At 36.2% G+C, this 20,813-nt stretch overlaps 1 protein-coding gene across 1 annotated transcript in view; it reads right to left on the bottom strand.

Annotated features, from left to right (window-relative positions):
* The window catches only part of PTPRQ (protein tyrosine phosphatase receptor type Q), a 100,283-nt gene extending 79,717 nt beyond the window's left edge, over nucleotides 1-20,566 (bottom strand). Inside the window, exons 1-13 of the mRNA XM_031047973.2 lie at nucleotides 20,513-20,566; nucleotides 19,947-20,058; nucleotides 18,915-19,141; nucleotides 14,809-14,878; nucleotides 12,951-13,150; nucleotides 11,311-11,560; nucleotides 9,510-9,638; nucleotides 8,627-8,773; nucleotides 6,824-6,996; nucleotides 4,324-4,534; nucleotides 2,448-2,585; nucleotides 2,156-2,335; nucleotides 1,228-1,335 (exon numbers count right to left, since the gene is read on the bottom strand). Of these exons, the coding sequence (XP_030903833.2) occupies nucleotides 1,228-1,335; nucleotides 2,156-2,335; nucleotides 2,448-2,585; nucleotides 4,324-4,534; nucleotides 6,824-6,996; nucleotides 8,627-8,773; nucleotides 9,510-9,638; nucleotides 11,311-11,560; nucleotides 12,951-13,150; nucleotides 14,809-14,878; nucleotides 18,915-19,141; nucleotides 19,947-20,058; nucleotides 20,513-20,566 (1,999 nt within the window). The remainder of the gene's footprint in view (nucleotides 1-1,227; nucleotides 1,336-2,155; nucleotides 2,336-2,447; nucleotides 2,586-4,323; nucleotides 4,535-6,823; nucleotides 6,997-8,626; nucleotides 8,774-9,509; nucleotides 9,639-11,310; nucleotides 11,561-12,950; nucleotides 13,151-14,808; nucleotides 14,879-18,914; nucleotides 19,142-19,946; nucleotides 20,059-20,512) is intronic.
* Nucleotides 20,567-20,813: the final 247 nt, after the last annotated feature.

Here is a 20,813-nt window from a genome sequence, read left to right as displayed (position 1 = left end):
CAGTTTATCTGGCATGGTAAAGTATTTAAATATAACAGCCTAGTGTCTTCCATCCTAACATAAATAATCTAAGACTGATGTAGTTAACCTTTCATTTGGAGGTATCTCTCTTTTCTAGACTCAAACAAATTGTCACTCCTAGATTGAATAAAGTTAGGAAACAACAATCTCAACCTGAATGACCTCAGAAGAAAAAAGTAATTACACACAGCCCTACAAAAAGGCAGGAATTATTGGGGGAAGGTTCTCAATAGTTTCCTCAAGGCTCAACACACCTCTTCCCAGCGGATGAACTGTTGGCCTTAAACTCCACTCTGAACACATTTCTGTAACGCTTAAAGACAAGATACTGCAAATTCTCAGAAAAAAAAAGATATTTAGATAAGCAATTATCTGATCTTGCCATACGCCTTTCCTCTCCAAACTACTAACGGCACAGATGCATGCAACCTTTAAAAAAATGATGAGGACTACGTTTCACTGTTTGATATTTTGGTTAGTTATTCAGATCATCTAAGGTTCTTAAATCCTCATGATTTTTAATCCTGTAATCCTTTTCTCTCCTTTATTATCACTTAATTGTTTTTCCTATACTGTAGCATATTTGTCAATAAGAGAGACAAACGACAACTGGATAGTTATCTTCTTTATTACTTTGAAAAAACTAGAAATAACTTTGCTGAAACCAGTGAAAAATAGAAACCTGATAGACATGGGAAAAGATTAAGGTTTAACACTCATGAATCTGCCCTGTAAATCAAGTTCCCACATCCTCTTTGCAAAGGCCAATAGCAACTCCAGCTACTGACCCTGTGCCTTCATGCGTGGGGACTGCCATGCAAGCAAAGCAAGGAAGATCCAGAAATCTTCACAAAGCAGTATTATACCCTACATTAAAACTACTGATTAGTCTTATAATTAATAAAGTCCCAAAGCTGCACAAAGCCAACTGCATATAATATCATTCACTGTAAAAACCTTTCTTTCTTTTGTCTATCAGAGTTGAAATTTGTTGAATGCTGTTCATGCTACAGCTTTCGCCATTATTTGTAGCACTTACCTAAAAATGGTCTGAATGAAGTCACTGACTGACAGACAACTAATAATTTCAACAAATACTGATTTTATTTGTACACTTTCTTCCCCTCCTTATGTATATACCCAGTCATCTGAGAAGCACAAACTTCAATACAGAATTCAAATCATCATTGCAAGCAATGTATTTACCGTCTTCAGGGGTTCTAACAAAAACATCGTTCTCTTCAGACAAAGCACTTTCGCCAATTGTGGTAGAGGCTGCAACTCTCATTTTATAATTTGTGTATTTTTTTAAACCTAAAAAGATTAAGAAAAGAAACCTTGAATTCTGACTTCTTAAACATTTTTTTTTCCTCATAGCTACTTATAAAACTATCAAGCAAAATGGTTACTGTTCTTAAGAGGTTTTGATTACATCTGCCACCTAAAAGACAGAATACGTAGAATACCATTTATTTAAGGAAGGCCAAATAGGCATTCAGTTAAATCAACAGATATTGAAAGAAGTTAACCAGCTTCAAACTTGTAAACTTTATGCTTTATTTGTCAAAACAAAGGATGTTTATGTGTACATCAAAATATGCATAATACTGATTAGAATTAATACATAACTGAAACCCATAAGGAATGCATTTTGTTCAATTGCTATCAAAATTATTGCATTAGAAGAAGAAAATTCTTATTAATGTCAGATGAATGCTGTGAAAAAAAAATCAAGTTTGAAAAAGAATTTACAATTTAGGAACATTTTTCCTATGTGGAAAGAAGAGGCTGAGGAAAAAAAATCCAAGGAGAAATCCATTTCACAAATTACCTCTCAGTATATTTCAGAAATTCCTACTTGGCACATTTCACAAATTACTGCTCAATTTACCTAGCCCTCTTCTCCTATTTCACATTCCCTACATACCCCTCCACAGTAGAAAAACCTCTCAGGAGTGATCCTACCTTGCTTTTACATGCAGTTGTAGTGAGTGCGTGGATGTGCCTGAGTGTGAAGGGGGGAGATTTGGTCTCCTTAAAAATGGCTATATTACATAAAGTTGAAAAAAAATATTTTGTATAATGTATTTGCAATTTTTATTTTTACTTTTTTTTTCATGAAATGACACTGTACCTGTCATAAGTAAGCTGTTGTTCGAAGTTGTCATGTGGAATGCTCTTTTAGTATCCAGTTCCATCGCATAAACAGTATAATGAATGATCTTCCCATTGGGACTTCCTGGAGGATCCCAGTACAGCAAAATAGAGGAGGAGCTAATATTCTTGTAATATATATTTTGCACTGAGCTTGGAACTTAAACAAAAACCGAAAAATAGAAAAGTAAATTAACTATTAAAACAAAAAATAAAGTTCAGTAAAAAAAGTCATGTAGGTTAATTTTGATAGCAATAGAGTTACATTTCACCTTGTTCATGTGTCCTGACCATAAGAACTGATGGCGGTCCTTCTCCAACAGCAGTGAAAGCAGAGACGCTGATTGTGTAGTCTGTGAAAGGTACGAGGCCTTTTATAACGTATGACAGTTCTTCAGCCAAAATGTTATCTGTGATTAAATGAAGATAAATAGTTACTTATTCATAAACTGATTTTTTTTTTTCATTCTAAACTCACTTTGACACAGCACCCTGGAACCGTTTTACTCCTAAAGAATCAACTTTCATGGCAATTACAAAAATAGAAAGAAAAGTTTACACTCCACCTCTTTAATACAATTAAGGAGAGGCTAGTATAGGTCCATTCTCATGTGTACAACAAATAGATTCACCTAGGTAAAAGAATGAACAGGCAAGAACTAAATGCATGAGATTTATACTCAGCTGTTTCCAAAATATGAGAGAAATCCTCTAGGAACCCTTGAATCCCCCTTTTCCCCAGGGTGGGGAAAGGATGGGAAGCATATGGCCTAGTCTTTCCAGTGACTTCAGAACCATGGCTCCTAAATTAATCTAAGTTAATGGAGATTTAGTTTTGGGTTTGTTTTTGTTGGGTTGTTGTTTGGTTTTTTTTTTTTAATAGAGAAAAGCAGATTCTGTCACCCAGAGGTGCTATGATAACTAGAGATGGTTCCCTCATGGGTCCCTTCACACTGGTATTTTTAGCAAAAATGTTATGGTCAGCAGAATGAAGAAGTCATACATGCCTACAAAGAGGTTTTGGTGTATCTGCAATGAAGTTTGAAGTCACCTGCAATCTAACTGCGGGAGTCAAAATCATCTCTTACAAAGCAGACATTATGCCACTGCAACATGAAAGTGTGGGTACTTCACATATCTTGAGTATCAGCTTCAGAGCTTTGTGAGACCAGCATTAAAAGGAAGGCATCTAAAAATCAGAAACCCTGTTGAAAATTTGGCTGTCAATAGCTTTAACTACTACAGGAAAGACTATAAAATAATACTCATGTTAGATCACAACAGACACTGAAATCAATTTTTCAGCAACACAGGCATCTTTTAGGAACTCAATACTGCAAGCTGAATGAGGCTGTAAAAAGATCTGCATTTAAAGCACTGTACTTTTTCTTTACATGACAAAGATTCTCCAGGATTAATATAGTACAGAAAAGATGCACTGTAGTTTAAACTAATGGATTAAATTTCAGGTTTAGTTACTGGTGTATATGGAGGAATTTAGTGACTTTAATAAAAGAGAATCAAAAAATAAAAACCTGACTTTCTCCCCAGTCTTCAAAACTCACAGTAAAAATTCAGACTGGTATGTTAAGTCCCTGCCTGTCAGTTGAGGCCTGCTTAATGATTTGTAAATATCCATTCATGGTAAAGAAATACTTGTCCATTGATAATACAGAACAAGTGTACACACTAATGACATCACCATGTCATGGGGTCATGTCCACCTGTTTGTCACCCATATAGAAAAGTTGTAACTTTCTGACCTATTTACCTTCACTGACATCTGAAAACCTATTAGTCAAAAGGCTTACAGAAATCAAGGTCTCTGAAGGGCTTGGAGATATGTTAATCCCTGACAATCACACCTGCTTTGGCAACTGTAATAACTGATTGTCTATGCAGCTTGGCTGATGGCTTTTGGGTCCTCCTTTCACTAGGAAGAAGGTCAGCTGGGTGACAAGGGGCTAGTTCCTGCCTGTGTGGCATTCCCATTTGGTGCAGAAGGTTTTTGGTGGTAAAAAAATCTGACTCCAACAAATGACCCATTCATCATTTGCTTGAACCATGTGCTAAAGATCATATCTGGGACAGTGATGGGGGTCCTTCAGAACAAAGCAGCAGGTAGAAAGATATCCTAAAATATCTTACCCAAAGCAGAATGTAATTCTGCAGCTCCTTTTATAGCAGGCAAATTATCACCAGATACACTTGTAAATGTGACTGGGGATTCTGTCTGAATGCTGGAAAACATTTCTGCTGAACCTTCATATAATTCATTGGCTGCTTCCATTGAATTCCAAGCGGGAGAAGGTTTGATGTTTTCATTTATCATGTATGGTTCCAAAGAATCAACCAAATACTAAAAATTAGAAAGGTAAGAATGAATCACAATCACTGTCATTGCTAAAGTGTTCAATTAAGTTTATGTATAACATAGAAATAGTGTTTGTATATTTGTGCATATATATATACACATTATATAAATATTGGCATACAAACATCACATTACAACAATAATTCATTTTGCAAAACACAGTATTTGTCACAAAAAAGCTCAGCTGCCCATAGGCTACAACCTTTTATTCATTTTTATTGTTTAATCAAACACTTTTTTTATTTCCTAAAATATGATTTTTATAGTAACGTGGCAATTTTAGAGTAATGTCTTTAACTTTAATGCTCTATCCTTGGAGTTATGTTGAATAAATCCATTTTTGAGCTCTGGAGATTCCATTTGTGCTAAGCATGTTCTGAAACAGGATTGCAGGCATTAAAAATAACAGGGCTTCAGATGCCTCTACTAGGCAAATATAAGGGAGAGGGAAAATAAGTGAGTATATATATGAAAAGAAAGAGTGAAAGGGTGGTAAGTGATACAGAGGTCCACAGGGCAGAAGGGGCAAAAAACAAATGTTGGAAAGGGGTGGCAGTAGATGTAAGGTGGGCAAGACCTACAAAGAGAGGAAAAACAAAAAGAGAAAAGAGGGGCTAGATCATAGGTACAAAATGGTGTGTAAGCACTAGACTATTATGCCCCTTCAGAATCTGGGACCAAATCCAGGACTCCAGTGTCTCTAAATTGTTCTGCTGTCATCTGTGAATGCTCCCCACTCACACATATGGCCCACTTCACTGCCAGAAAAAGATGCTTTTACAGTGATGTAACTAATTCACATTAGCTCTTTCCCTACAGACTCTGGGTGGAGAGAGGGCAAAGCAGCTTTTTTCTGTTTTAAGTAGGGTAGGATTAACCACAGGCAGAGATACAGCACCAATCTCACCTAAGTACCAACAGGTAAAAGCTATATATGCATTATCTTCACCAACATTTTATAGCAAAATAATAACCCACATGGAAATAATTTTTCCTTCAGAGGCTTTTCCACGCATAAGACAACAGCTTTTTGCTTCTACTACTTACTGAGTACCATTAGCACTGTGGATCTAGCTGCTCTGAGCTTTTGCCAATGTGGTTATAAATAAAGTAATGTTTATTATCTGCTTTTTAATAAAAAAAATACATTCAATAAACTGCAATAAAGCCACAATGACGCTACACTAAGAACTCAAAAATTAGGAAATCCCATCATTAAAGCAGCTCTGTGCAGACAAGTTTCATCTTTTTTGTGTCTGTACTACGATACGATCTTTAATTACAGAGTTATATACTTTAATTTTCCAAGGATGCCTGCCTGGTTTAATGAACGAATCCTTATCCCCATTTTTCTCCTCCTTACTCCTTATTTAATGTTTGGCTCCAGGGCTCTATTTAATGTACACCATTCAACTTGAAAGAAAACTCCTTAATTGTGCTCTACAACAAAAATGTAGACACTGTGTCAGATTCAGAGAAAGACACCACTATCTAAAAAAAAGGAATTATGAAAACTGTAGGCACCCATGCCCAAAATTCAGACCAAAAGGCCCTACCTCAGAAAGCACTCAATCCCAAACTGAATGCAGTCTAGGAGTCTACTGTTCTGTGCTCCATGCTCAGAGCTATGCCATCTAAGCATGTAGAGCACATCAGCACCCTAAATCCAAAAGCTAGACTGAATGTCAGCGTAAGTTCCCTAAATGATTTGATCCAGTAGATGTGTACAGATATACTTAGCATGGAGTTCAGCATCTAGCATCAGACATGTAAATTCAAGGATATAAATAGGGGCAGAAAGTCTGGGGGTGTTTGCCTTGCAAGCAGAGCACTTAACCAGCCTTGGGAGATTTCTGTTTAATTCATTTCTCCATAGGATTCACACTGACATCTTCTAGGAGTCTGCTTGAGTGGCTATGACTCAATCTAGGCACCTGAATAGTCTCACTATTAGGTTACCCTATGCTGCACAGAACTCAAGGGCTAGAAAGGATATGACTGTAGGTATGGCTTCCTGACTTCAGCAGCTACATCAGTCTGGATCATTCTATGAGAATTAGGTGTTGTTTTCATGTTGTTGAAACAGTATTAATGGAATCTCTTTAAAACCCAGCCAGAGAAAGAGGGTGGGTTGAGGAAAGTGGATTTTGAAAGCATTGACAACTCATCTATGGTGGCTAATACCACATTCCGTACCTATCAGATAAGGCAGAGGAACAAATTTAATCTAGCAAATAAATACATATTTAAAAAATTTAAAAAAAAAAAGAATACCTTATTTTTTCCTTCGAGAATGGTGTTTTCCAGAGTCACCTCAGTTTCCTGCATGTCTACCTTAACCCTGTACTGGGTAATGACTCCATTTGGTTGTTGTGGCTTCCTCCAAACAATTTTTATATATGTGGCTTCCACTTCTGCTAGATGTAAATCTGATACTGCACCTGGGACTAAATGTTCAAGAAGAAACTTGGTTTCATTAAGCATCTGTGATTATTACAAGGTCTTCCAGCACTGCATGAAAAGTACAATGGGCATTTAATCAAATTTCACACCCTTATCTCTTTGTTTGCTGCTATGCAGGTAAAGAGTCACCTCACATGGTTTCTTAGCAAACAAGTTACAGTTCTAAAAGCATGAACACAGTTTTTTGACATATATGTATGAATATGGCCAGATCCTAAGATGATGTAAATCAGGAAGTCAGTGCATTAGAAGCAAGCAAACCTATGCTAGCTTACTGTATGGAATCTTAAGTATATTGAAATTGAAAGGCTAGTTCTAAATTCATCAAAACCATAGAAAAATTAAGTAAAAAGCTGGAAAAAAAAGAAATAAGAGAAGCATGTGATATCTTTTATACCAAATTTTGTCTTGATTTCTTCTTTAACTATGCAGTTTTGATATGGAACTTTACACAGGACTGCCAGAGATCAGATACATTTATATTCAATGATACTCAGAGTTCATATGAAAAGTAATTGTTTCCTACATAACTCAGAAAAAAAACAAACCTGAAATCACTTGCATAATGAAGATTTGTAGATTTGGCATTAAAATGAGACATTCTATGTCACTCCAAAAAAACCCAACCCCAATACATCAACAAAAAATACCAAAATACCCTTTTGCTTCTGACACAGAGTTTTGACAGCAATAAGCATGACTGTGTTGAGGCTGGCCACTTCTGGAAATTGTCTCTGAGAGCTGAAAAAAGCAGATACTTTGGGAAAGCATATGGTAAATAAGGATGGGTGTTCCTTTTGCTGATACACCTTGCCAGCAAGCATTGCAGCAATCACTGTTGAGAGCTTGTCTACGTTTGTGTGGGGAGGCAAAAAAATGTAACACAGAAATAACCATCCTGAAACTACCTGCTTATTTTACACTGATTTTTTTTTCTGGTTGCATTTTCAGATGCAGATCAAAAATCCTGCACAATCTCTCACACGTGTAAGTTGAAGCTGCATTTCTATACAGCAAAGAACCCTCACCTGGTGAGCTGACCACTGCGAGCCAAAACTCCCAGGTTCAGGGGCAGAACCAACCATTTGACTACCACAGGACAAGAACTCAGCATTGGGTCTGCCTCAGAACAATGGTCTCTGATAAAGGTGGCTCCATAAGAGACTTGTATGGGGTCCTGGATTTGGTGAAAGTGAGTCAGATGAGAGCTTTAGTAAGAAACACTGAGGCTGAACAAATCAGAGGTGGGGAAGCTTGCGCTGTTCTTTCTTTTCCACTTGCTGCCATCTAACGGGTAAGCGCGGAATCTGCAATTACCGTATCCAAAAATAATTACTTTCATTCAGGCAGAAAATACGTTTCTTTCACAATCCCTACAGGCCTCTGACAGCAAGCAAATTTAGTGACAGTGCACGAACTCGAAAAAAAATGGATAAATTAATTGATGTAATAAATTCTCAGCTAATTTCTTTCATTATCTTTTTATCCCTCTCTTGTAATGCTCCTGTAACACACTCATTCTTTCCTTTGCAAAGTACCTAAAAGAATCTGAAGGGAAACTGAAACCAGTTATTATATGCAGCATATTTACTTCACTTCTCCATGCTTACTTACCATCTGCAGGAGTGAAAACTGTAAGGTTAGCCTTTGGCCCCACCCCAGCACCCGTCTCAGCACTGATGTACACATGGTATGTTGTAAACGGCACAAGGTTACTAAATACAAACTTATGATCTTTTGTGCTGTTATCCAGAATATGACCTGGAATGAAAAATTAAGAGATTCTAGCTAAAAAATAAAAACAGTCCACAGCCACTTTACAGGATGATGAAAGATGAAAAGCCAAATTTGTTTGTGAAAATGCTAATCTGGAGTCAACTTCGTTGGAAATAATACTGAATGTCTAGTAAAAAAATGAACAGACAAAAAAAAAAAACCTCATGAAGGTATGGTATTTTAAGAGGAAGGGATTTTTTTGTTTCTAAATTAACTCCTATTGCTTTTTATGCGTGGTCCCATAAAAACAACAGAATACAGCTCATTAACTTCTTACTTAACGACAGGCAATTGTATAATTTCTTTATATATGCATGTCCAAGTTAAAAAGAAATAGAAACCTGACAAAACAGACTCATACAGTTGATCATATACTGCACAGGAATTCAAATCCTCAAGAAATCTTTAACAGAAAGAGTAAAGGTAAGATACAGAATGATAAGCTGCTATCTTAGCCTGTCATCCCTCTGAATGGATGAGGAAAGTTGGTTTCCTCCACTTCGAAGAATATCTCATGTGAATTTAATTACATACTCTTCCTCACAACAGACTGACTTTTACCTTAAAAATAATCTAAACAATTTTAAAAGTCTAATAGTAAAAGAGATACACAGCACTGCTTTCAAATATTCATTCTGGATAGGCATGGACACTAAGAATGCAACTGTAAGGTAATAATCATTAAAAAGAAATAGAAATAGAAACATCAATTGTGACTTACCTGATGGTCCGTACAGCTGAACTCTGTAACTAAACTTCCCTGTTACTATGGTTGGTGGGTCCCACACCACTGAGAAAGACTTTGCTGTAATGTTGCTCTTGGCAATATTTTGTGGTGGATCTTCTGGAACTTAAACAATATTGGAAAAAGTCTTTGAACATAAAATAATTCATATTAGGATTTCCCAGAACCACATTATCAGACAATTAATTTTAAACATAAACATTAAATATTCTGAAGGGAAGCTACATTATAAGCACCTCAGTAAAATGCCTTTTTTTATTTCATTTCCTTTTTTAAGGTAATGAAAAGGTAAGAATGTATCACAAAAGATTTCAAGGGAGTTGAAACTATGCAAATAATGCTTAAAAGACAAAGGTAGCAGGGATTCCACCAAATCTGGCATGCACTGTATCATTATATAGATTACATAAAGATGCTCAAATGCCTTTCTAGCAAACCACTAGCTCTATCGCCAGCCTCTGAATAAGGTTCCTTGGCACACAAGCATGCAGAACTCATGGGGAGCACTTTAACAAGCTGCTTAATGCTCATAAGGTGAGGATCTAATACAGGTGGGTCCAAAAGCTTGGGTGCACCAGTGTGCTGCTAAACTGAAGGACTTACTGAAGCTTGGGCCAGAGGGCTGACTGTGCTTGTGGCGTTGTGCATGCCACACAGAGCCACACTGCATAGCAGGCCAACCTCCCTTTTCCCAGACCATGCTTTAATGGATGAACCCTGGCTGTGAAGGTACCCAGTACACAAGGACTGAAGATTTCATCTACCAAACAGCTCACATCTTCCTATGTATTTGGCAGATCTACACCCCACTGCATAACGTTTTTATCACTTTCCAGGGTTTTCTTATTAGCAGTGCACCTATACTAGAATATCAACAAGGTAAAAAAGTAAACCAGAAATTAGCCTGAGATCATTAGAACAGAAATTATCCAAAACTTCATTAACCCTAGACAGAACAGCAAACTAAGGATATTTTACATCTACCAAAGCAATTCAAATGCACAGTGCTGGGAAGGAATTTAACTTTTTTTTTTTTTTTCATCTCAGCAGTGCTATGAAAGGGAAACCCAGTAACATCAACCTGCTTCAGGCAAAAGAATGATGTACTAACAGACAGACAGAATAACATTCTTCTGAACATCTTTTGGGGATGGCTCTATTAATAATGTTTCCCACTACCTAAGCCATTACAAATCTCCTGTTCCTGGACAATGTTTGTTTCCAACTCTAATTTTTCAGTTTATTGCAGGTAACCCAAACAACTTTCCTGGTGTTTAAAGATTTTTTTCAGCACTGAAGAACTTTCTGCAATAGGTACAGATTGAGGAACAACAGGACAGGCGTTTTCTTCGTATTGCTTGTTTTTTTCACAAGGGCAAATAAACTTTAAGTGCATTTTTATCTATACAATACACATATATTTTTAATAGTATGCCTGACACCTTTTTCCTTCATCTGTATTTTTAGTTTTTCTCCCATCCTGTCATTAATTGCAGTTCTTAAAGTATCTTCAGTTTTTCATAAAATTTGACTTATCTTGAGCACAGTTCTGTATTTTTGACTTTTAATAATAACTGTACACTATCAGATACATTGCAGTTATATATCATTTCAGTTGAGTCCATCAGGTAAAATTAAGTAATCATGTAAATACAAAAGCATGATACCGATAAAGGCAGATTTGAACTGAAGTATCTTGCAACACAACTTCAATTTGATATTGTGAAGTTCTCCTATAAATCTGAGAACTGTATTTCCATTTGAAAGCAGTAAATACCTGATTCTGGTGTTCGGACAATTGCACTGTCAATGTAGCCTGCTTCAGTGGTAACTGCAGAGACTTCAAAAAGGTAGGTGGTATATGGCCTGAGGTTAGTTATAACAAAACTAATTGGTTCGTTCCAAACAGAGCTCATTTGACTTGGTGGCTCTGCACTTGGTGTAACCGTAGTCCGTGAAGGAATTGTGGATTTGCCAAAAGTAGTTGAAGGAGTAGTAGTACTCCACAAAAATGATTCACTGTTATCCTACAAAGACAAAATATGAAACATGATAAGATGCATCTATACTCTATAACTGTAAATGTATGTAGAACAAAAAAAGCAGACCCCCTTTGAAATAAAATTACCCTAAATTGGTTCTTTTTATCCTTCAGTCTCCAAATTCAGGTTAGCTTTTCATCAGTTGACATTGCTAGTATAACCTGTTAGTGACACTGTTACAGTTTCCTGCTTTATTCCAGAAGATTTCAAATCTGACTGAAAGAAGCAACTCTCTAGGGTTCATTCAACTATCCCCAGATTCCAGTTTCAGCACTGTCTGTCTCTGAAAAAAAACCTCTCCAGAGAAGTCCTTCTACATCATATGTATGTTATATGTATTTATGTGTATAGAGATATATAGCATACATATATCCATGTATCACGGATAAGACCAGACAGGGGTTTCCTAATCCAGACTGTCAAGAGACACCTCTGAAAAACTGCTAGACTTTACAGTAACCAATGCTTATGATTCAGCAGGTGGCAGTCTCCCTTCTCAGTGCTGAATTTAATCAGCTTGGTGGTGAGAGCCCTCACAATGCCTAAAATGATTTTCCAAATACAATCTGAAACAGAAGTCCTGATAATTTTCATTATTTAAAATGGCACTTTTATTAAAGTACTGAGCCTAAAATCCTGGGGGGAAAGCAAAGGGAAATAAAAGCTTGATAACTTGACATCTGGGTAAAAACAACACTGCTCAGAATAAAAAGGAAAATGAATACTAGAAAAGAGATTTTTTCCTCAAGAAATTCTGAAATGTATACATTGGTTACAGGTCTGAATCTGATGAATAGCCAAAATTCAGAAACTTTTCAAGGAATGCTTCTTTAAAGACCAACTCAGACTAAAAGCATTTTTTTAATCACTCTGTTAATCATGGGACTTTTTATTTTAATATGAAAAGTATTTTTCAAACGTTGAAATGGTACACAGAGTACACATTTAAAACATAAAAATCATTATCATGCTACATATAAAGATATTAACATTCCTATATGTTGCCATTGACCAAAACCCCTCCACCAATTCTAGCTTTTTCTAGTTGAATGCTGTATAAAATAGAAATTTAAACATTGATAGCTGAAAAAATTCTCTACTTCATTATTCCCTGTTACAAGGATGCCTAATTGAATCTTAACATTTTTTCTTTGATCAAATTGAGCTTCTCAAGGAAAAGCATCCATTTAATCTATTTTGAACAGAAAGGTTTTTCTTCAAGCATTATATCCTTCCCTGGGCCTAAGCCTGTAAAGTATTTGGGATTGTTTTGAAAAGCAAGCTCAAATTTTTTTTTTATGTCTCAAAATTTAAATGTAAAACTATATTCTCTGGCTTGAGTCTAGTTGTAATTTAAAAGGCTTGTAGCACTTACATTGCATTCTGGTAACCTCCCAGACAGAAGGTCCTCTACTTTAACCAAGACATCCTTCACTACAATTCCACTTCTTGCATGTTTCACACTAATCTTGAAACTAGTTATCTTTCCATTTGGTTGCCGAGGGAGAAACCAGATCAGATTTACAGCTGAATAGTTTAAGGCTTCTACTGTGAGATTCACTACTTTACCTGGAGCTTGAAAACAAAACAAATAAAAGCAGTGAGACACACTTTTCATCTCAGCACTGGAAACAAAAAAAAAATACCTTTTATTTTGGTAATGACATTTCTCACTTCTAAGCCCTGGAGCAAATAAATAACAAGCATTCACAAACACATATAAAGTGGCTGATATGCAATCAGCTCTTTTCCAATCTAGCTAAAGTGAGAATTATAATTATTTCAGTCTTAATACTATAGCAATTGGTTTGGTCAACTTTGGCCATCCTTCCTAGAAGCAACCCATCTACTGTGTCAGAAGTAGCAAATTTTGGCCTGTTTTTGTTTGTTTAAGACCATATGACGGTTCCTGCAATAGCTATTCTTAGTACTAGGGAGAAAAGTGTTATGCTGCCTTAAAAACATAAAACTGTCCACAATTACAGATCTTCCACAGATGAATTGAGACAGGTCATCCAAGCCCCATTATGTAGTTCTTACTTAGGCCGTGCTGAATCTTTTGCAGGGTATTCACCTCCTTCCCCTTCCTCCCTTGTATTTAAAGAATTCCATCCTTTGGCTACCTTTCACACTTTAAACTGAAACTCTTCTTGTTGTTCAAGATGTTGGGTCTTCCTTAACCACCAAAGTGAGAGTTAAAAGTTGAGAAGGTAAAAGTATAAATGTGGTAACTCTCAACTAGATTTTAAAGAAAAATTCAAATTACACTTATAATAAGGGATTTTAGCTTTACTAAAAATGTATGCCAAAATGCATCTAAGGCCTCATATGAAGAAATGCTACTGTTGTCCTCTGTCAAGCACAAGTAAATAAATCTCCTGGCAATACAGATTTCTAGCTGCAATAACATACAAGTGGCAAGTTTACTATCCTTTCTCATACTTGGTTTTATAAGTTATTGCATTATCTCAGAAATCTCATGCAGAGTGATGATTTCCTGCCATTAACTGAGATAAGGCATAGCTACAGAAACCAACCAGGATTCCTAAACACGAAGGGATGGTTGCTGCTACAGCAGCACAAATTCTATATGCCAGTGACACAGGTTCACCCCACCATAACTGACCTGGAGCCAGCTCTTCAGGCAAAGCACAAATGCTCCTGCAGCATGAGCAAGACTAAAACCACTAAATTAATAAATATTATGGAAATTCAGACTGCAGTTACAATTTTTAATCTCCAAAACCATCAAGTTAAACTTTCATTTTATTTTTATTTAGTTTTTCCTTCAGAACTAGGAAGTAAAAACTTAGTGAAATACATTCCGTGCTGTGTTGCTTAGAGAAGACATCTGACTCCAAGCACTAAAGAAATATGGCTTGACATCAGCAGGCAATGCCTGAGCTGTTCCAATAACAAAGTCTGTCTGTCTGTACTGCTGCAGGCAACAGTAAATGGGTCCACTTGATAGGTACCTCCGCTTTCCTGTGACCTTGCTTTCTGAAAGCAGCCTACCTAAAAGCTGGCATGGGAAAACCCCAACAGAAACAGTTTGCCTATAAGAAACATCCATAATGTGAACGTTCAAAATGCTGTTACTAGCAAATAGGACAGAATTCACCTTTTCCACTCAGTGAGAGAACAAGAAAAGGATTAGGGTTTTGTTCTAAATGCATTAGAATTGTTCAAGTGTAAAATGTGTCATGGATACTTAGTAGCTTTATTAAAATTACCACTTTCGGCAGTCTGAAAAAGGAAAGGCTCGCTAAATACTCCAACACCAGCACTGTTCTCAGCAGCAACCTACAGAAAATAAAAAAAGCCACATTAGATAACCTACAGAATATATAGTTTCAGGGACTATGAAAACCTTCTACCTTTCAAACTGTGTGTATTTGAATGAACGTGCCTTTTATAGCTTCTGCTTAATTTACACTCATCATTTAAATGTGAAAAAAAATAAAATGGAAGACTTATGAAACAGTGTAAGAAACTAAAAAAAACATGTGGCCATATCCACACTTCAAAAATGCTGAGTCCCTATTTTAAGCTAAAATCAACAGCAAGAATAACATCAGTAACACTCCTTTTCCTTACTACAATTCACTTATACCAGCTCCCCCATTCCTATTTACTTGTACTATAACTTAAAAGAGGAAAAGGAAAATAGGTTCTCCTTTATTTCTTGAACTCCTGAAGGACAGCAAGAGCAGGTTAACTTCCACCAGGGCAGGAACCCAAGGAGAGCTTGTCTTTTGGCAGAAACATAATAGGCCATGGAACTACGGATGCGCCTTATGATGCACTCAGTGCTGGCTATCATAGCAGAATCTTCCTGCTGAAGAAGACTGACAAAGACTTTGAAAGTCTTTGTTAAGAATTTCTTGTTTGTTAAGATTTTTTTGGTTGGGTGTTTTTTTTTGTTTGTTTTTTTGTAAAGAATTTCTTCATACGAGAAGACTAACAAAGACTTTGTACTAACATAGTACACTGAGACTTTGTTAGAATTTATGGATATAAACATAACGATGCTACTTGCTCTGCAGTATGACTTACTGACAATTCAACTTGGTGATGGGCCATGGCATGCAATACTTACAATGAAAGAGGAATGAAGCCTGACTCCTTATTTTCAAAAGAAGTGAAAGAGTGAACAGAAGGTAAAACCTGAGCAGAATTCCAATAATGATGGTGAGGGGTGTGTAAAAGAAGCAGCAAAGTGAAAAGCTCTCCAACAAGGTTAAAGTTGGTAGAGTCATTCCCTTCTGCCAGTGTCAGGTAACAAAGTTATGGCAAAGGTGCTGATGGAACTGACAGTGCAGACTGTGGGGAAGGCAGGGTGAGAAGGGGAAGATGTGTGAAACTACATGTGTATCATAGTAGAAGGAACAGACAGCACATAGGGGGTAATGCTGGGCAAAGGGAGTGCAAGAACCAGCAGGTCAGATGGGATAACTGTTGTAATCACTTCCCAGGACTAAATTATGCATCTTTCAGAAGACTGTAAAACTTTTTAAACAAAAACACTGAGACACAGCAGACGAACTACAGCAATGGGGAAGACTTCTAGGATGTAAGGGACTCATATGCCTGTGACCACCTCCCAGTACAGCACATGCTCTGCTGGTGAGGGAGAATCTGTATCATTGGCCAGCTCCTTCCCAAGCCATGTAAACACCTGCACTTTAGGCATGCACACCTCATGACTCCAGCCAAACCCACCTACTTCTGTGTCACAGAGAGAATGACTTGAAATGCTCTTAGCATTGATTTCAGTAGCTGAGGAAACTGCCTGGTAAGGGGCTTGACAGGCAATCAGAAAATTCTGACAGCATTTAAATTTCACCATACAAATCTAAAGATATGTCCTCACCTGGACACTGATTTTTTTGTTATCTCTTCTCAAAGTAGGTATTGCAGAAGGGGTTCAGAAAAGAAAACTCGCATTAAGGCAGACACGGAAACTCCCATTTCATATGTGTGGTATCAAGAGAACTCAAAGGTACTAAGCCAGAAGTATGCAAATATTTGCATGGTAAAGGTGTCAGCTACATACACCAATTAGTTTTGAACAGAAATCAAAATAAATGCATACACAGTTTACTGTTAGCTTGTAGAGATCACTGCCAGAAAAAGCCATTACAAAAAAAAAAAAAAAAAAAAGCTTGGAAACACTTAAAAAGTTTCCTATGCAGAAAACAAAGTATTACCCAAAGTTCAAGGATCTGCAGTTCACATTTGGAAGGAGTATTAATTTTTATGCTTTAAAGATATTGCTGCTAATTATTTAAGTTTAGAAAAAATTCTGAGTGTGTATTTTTACAAGGTTATCAATGATCAGATGTTCAATATTATACACGGCTCTCCAATATTTACCAAATTAGCACTTGTAACTGCTATTTTTCTTTCTTTTCATTAGATGTAAAGAAATCAAGATTGAATTTTTGAAAAGAGATTGGAAATCCATATTTAAAGCTTGTAAGTTTTGTTGAACTCTGCTACCGCAGTATTTACCAGAAAGATTTTCACAGCAGGACCAAGCCAGGTAGCCTAAACCAATACTGAATTTTCATCTATGCAAAAATCAAGAGCTACTTTTAAATGACACAATAGACAACAAAAAATAACTAAAGACCCACAAGAAATTGCTCAAGAGTAAGATAATTTGTAATGTAACTTTTTGACCACATCTGTGAAGTAGAGAAAGTATTTCCACCTGAGTCATTATTTAATCTGTGAGGTTGCTTGTAGGTCAGGCTGTCAGGGCACCCACCAAAGGAGCACGTAACATAACAACCCTTAGCTTGCCAACAGACTTTTATTCACTTGTGAGAAAAGCCATGTGGTCCCTGCTAGACAGATTGTTGGGTCACAAGTCACTTTTCCAACTCAAACTCTGCTCTAAGTTCAATGTTTCAGGCACCAGCAATGGGAAGGCTTGCCTGTCAGATATATCAACACAGGGCAAAGTATTATTGCTAGAAGTTGTACAAATGATTTAAAATATCCCCCAGTTTTCCCAGGGAAGATTCATATATGGAGCAAAGAATGGAAAACCTCTAATAGTGCAAGTGCTACTGATGTACTCAACTGTAAATTGAATTCTCTTAATAACTTCATTTCTCTGAGGAGATTAATATGCTTAGAGTCTAAATGATAATACTTTCCTGAAATGGTAACTAAACATTTTTTTGGTGGGCTTTTTTGTGTGTTATTTTCCTGGGGGGTGGGGGAGTTGTTTGGAGATGACTGCAGGCAAAAGATCAAAGGATAAACATTTCTCCAGCTGTGGATATATTGGCTTTTATCAGCATGGCCATCACAACTAGATTCACAGTGAGCAACTTTCCCACAACGGCAGGCATAATTACATTTTTACCTTCTTACACGCACCACCATTGCAAAGAATCACTGTAAGGCCTTATTCATAGTCTGGTCAACTTCAGTGTTTTATATAGCTTTGCACTGTATGAACTTACATGATATGGAATGAAGCAAATCAAGCACATAATTCCATTTCATTCTTGATACTGAAAAGAAGCATCTCGCCAAGTTTCTTAGGAAGAAGTAAATCAGGCAAAGAACTATTTGGAAAATAGTGCCAAGAGGATAGCAATTCATTTCTGTCCACCTGAAATCATTTATTGTTGAAGGGTTTGGAGAAGGTGTGACTAATCTCAATGTAAACAAATTCTACATATAGAAGTCATGAACTGATTTTGAAGTCATGAACATGTACTGATTTTAACAGTAGATATTCACTGTGAATATATAGGCAGTAAAATCTATGGAGAGGGAATGAAAGAGTATGACATTTGTATCAGGAGATACTAGGCAAAACTCCCAGGTTTAGGGAAACTAGACTAAGGTGTTTACAGGCTACAGATAAACAGATATTCAGGCAAGAAAACTTATTTTTAAACTAACTAAGTTTAAAATCAAAGAAAGAAGCACGTACCTATGTGTTTTTCCGAATCTGGCTGAGATGATTTCTACATGTAATATTTAAAGTACACCAGTGATTTGAAAGACTGAATCTCAATGAAGATGAAGAAGTATCTGGACGTTTTTAAAAATTCTACCCTTTGCTTTTTACTTTTTACCACATAATGCCATGTGTCAATAAGAATATCAACAGAAGAAACTAGTTTGGTTGGAAACTATTTAAAGCAGATTTAAAAACTACTACTGCAAAAAATACCTGGCTAATACATTTTGTTATATGACAACATTAACTAGTAAGGTCCTTCAGAAAACACTATATGGAACTACCATAAACTCATACAATTAACAGCAAGTTAGATTTCAAAATACAAAAAGGCATTCATAAAGGTTTTACCATAATTTCGTAAGTTGTTCCAGGGTTAAGACTAGTAAGGAGAACCTCCAAACTGTCTGGCTTTGTTCTGACTTGTGTATAAGCCGTTTGCATCCACGGGCAGACCTCTTTATATTTAACAATATAAGAGAGAATTCTCCCATTTGGATGCAGTGGTGTATTCCATGACAGCAGAATCCCAGCAGAGCCCACTCTTTCACCTGCAAGGAACGCAGGGGGCCCAGGATCTAAAAAAAATACCCAAAAAGTAATTGTTTTAATGTACACATACACAAACACACACATATAAACCAGGTTTTAATTAAGTTTCCAGATAATGGAGACACCTTCACAGCTTCTATAAAGAAATTAAATCATCTGCCAGCATAAACTGGTAAAACTAATGAAACTAAGGTACTGTTGAATAAAAATCTTTTTTTCCTGGCTGAAGTCTTGTTACAAAAATGCTTAAATGAATTTTGGAACACTGGAAATAAAGGATGTAAAAAATGTTAATATTCAAGATCTTCATGAACAAAACAGAATTTAATGCCAATTTAGTATTTAAGGTATTCTAGCAGTTTAATTTCAGCTCCTTTCCTTAAAACCATTCAAAACCAAACTCCACTCTCTTACAAAACGTGTCTGATCTGGCTGCATTTTTTGAAAGGTCTCCAAAATATACCACTATACATATAAGTTGGGGTATCGATATTACTACATGACACAGCAAATTTTTCACAAGTTTATAAATTGTTGCCCTTTATGCCTTCCCCACCTCCCTTTTGTTCTTCTTAATAAGCCAACTAATGGATGAACACAAGAAATCACATCCAGGGCTGCTGCTTAAAAATATCTGATAAAGAAAGGAACTCATGCTGTCATAGAACACCTTAGATACAGTGTATTTTTGAACTATTAGAGAATATGAAAAATTCTAATGATGGTTCAAAACTGACTGTATTTTCTCAGATATTCCTGTGCACATAATAAATACATAAAAATCATAGTTCAAAAAAGATCAACCAAATTTCATAGTCATTATTAACTCACTTGTCACATTTGTTGTCAATGTTCTACTCGCAGGTGAACTGTAGAGTGAAGAAGAAACTGTAGAAACTGTAACACTGTATGTTGTTCCAGGAACAGTATTAGAAAAATCAGCCTAAAACAGGGCAAAGATTTATTTCATTTTTTTTCACCAAGAATCATGAAAATGAAAACAAAAAAAGCCCCAGAAGTTTAAGCACTCCATTACTGAAACTGATATTAATAAGCTTTTAGATACACAAAAGTATTTGCAAGAGTAAAAATGTTTACACCTGTTAGCTACAGTATTTTGCCATCTTATTTAACTACCCTCCACAAGATCTGTAAAATATTCAATATTAAAGAACAAAAAACCCTTAATTTTATCACAGAATTACCTATCAGCATATATAGATGTTTTTCTGTATCTTTATTGTTATCAAAGTAAATAAGCAGCATTATAAAATTCCTTTTTGAAAGAATAAACACAAAAGCAGCCTGAAAAACTCAGAAGTTTTTGACTCTTAAGCTACCCCATATTTTGAAATAAACATAATTAACAACTTTTAACAAGCATTTATATAAAATACCTGTATCTTTGTAGACCCAGTAAAAAACAAAAGCAAAACAACCAGAAATGCCATTATTTCTGTTAATATTATTGTATTTTCCAGACAGCAGAATCAAAAAGTGCTCCTTTTTCTTTCTGATGGCTTAGCAGTGAAACATTGCCTGCATTAATGATTTAAGCACAGCTCGTCCTGGCAAGTACACAATTAATGAGTCCGTATTACTCAGTAGCTCTGCCCTTCCTTTGTTAAACTATTCATGAACCCTTGAATGACAGGCTGTATCCTTCTAGCACATGCTTAAAAAGGCAAATTCACTACC

This window comes from Melopsittacus undulatus, chromosome 5 (genome assembly GCF_012275295.1).
Source record: "Melopsittacus undulatus isolate bMelUnd1 chromosome 5, bMelUnd1.mat.Z, whole genome shotgun sequence".
Classification (NCBI taxonomy): domain Eukaryota; kingdom Metazoa; phylum Chordata; class Aves; order Psittaciformes; family Psittaculidae; genus Melopsittacus; species Melopsittacus undulatus.
This window is presented reverse-complemented; position numbering and strand designations above follow the sequence as displayed.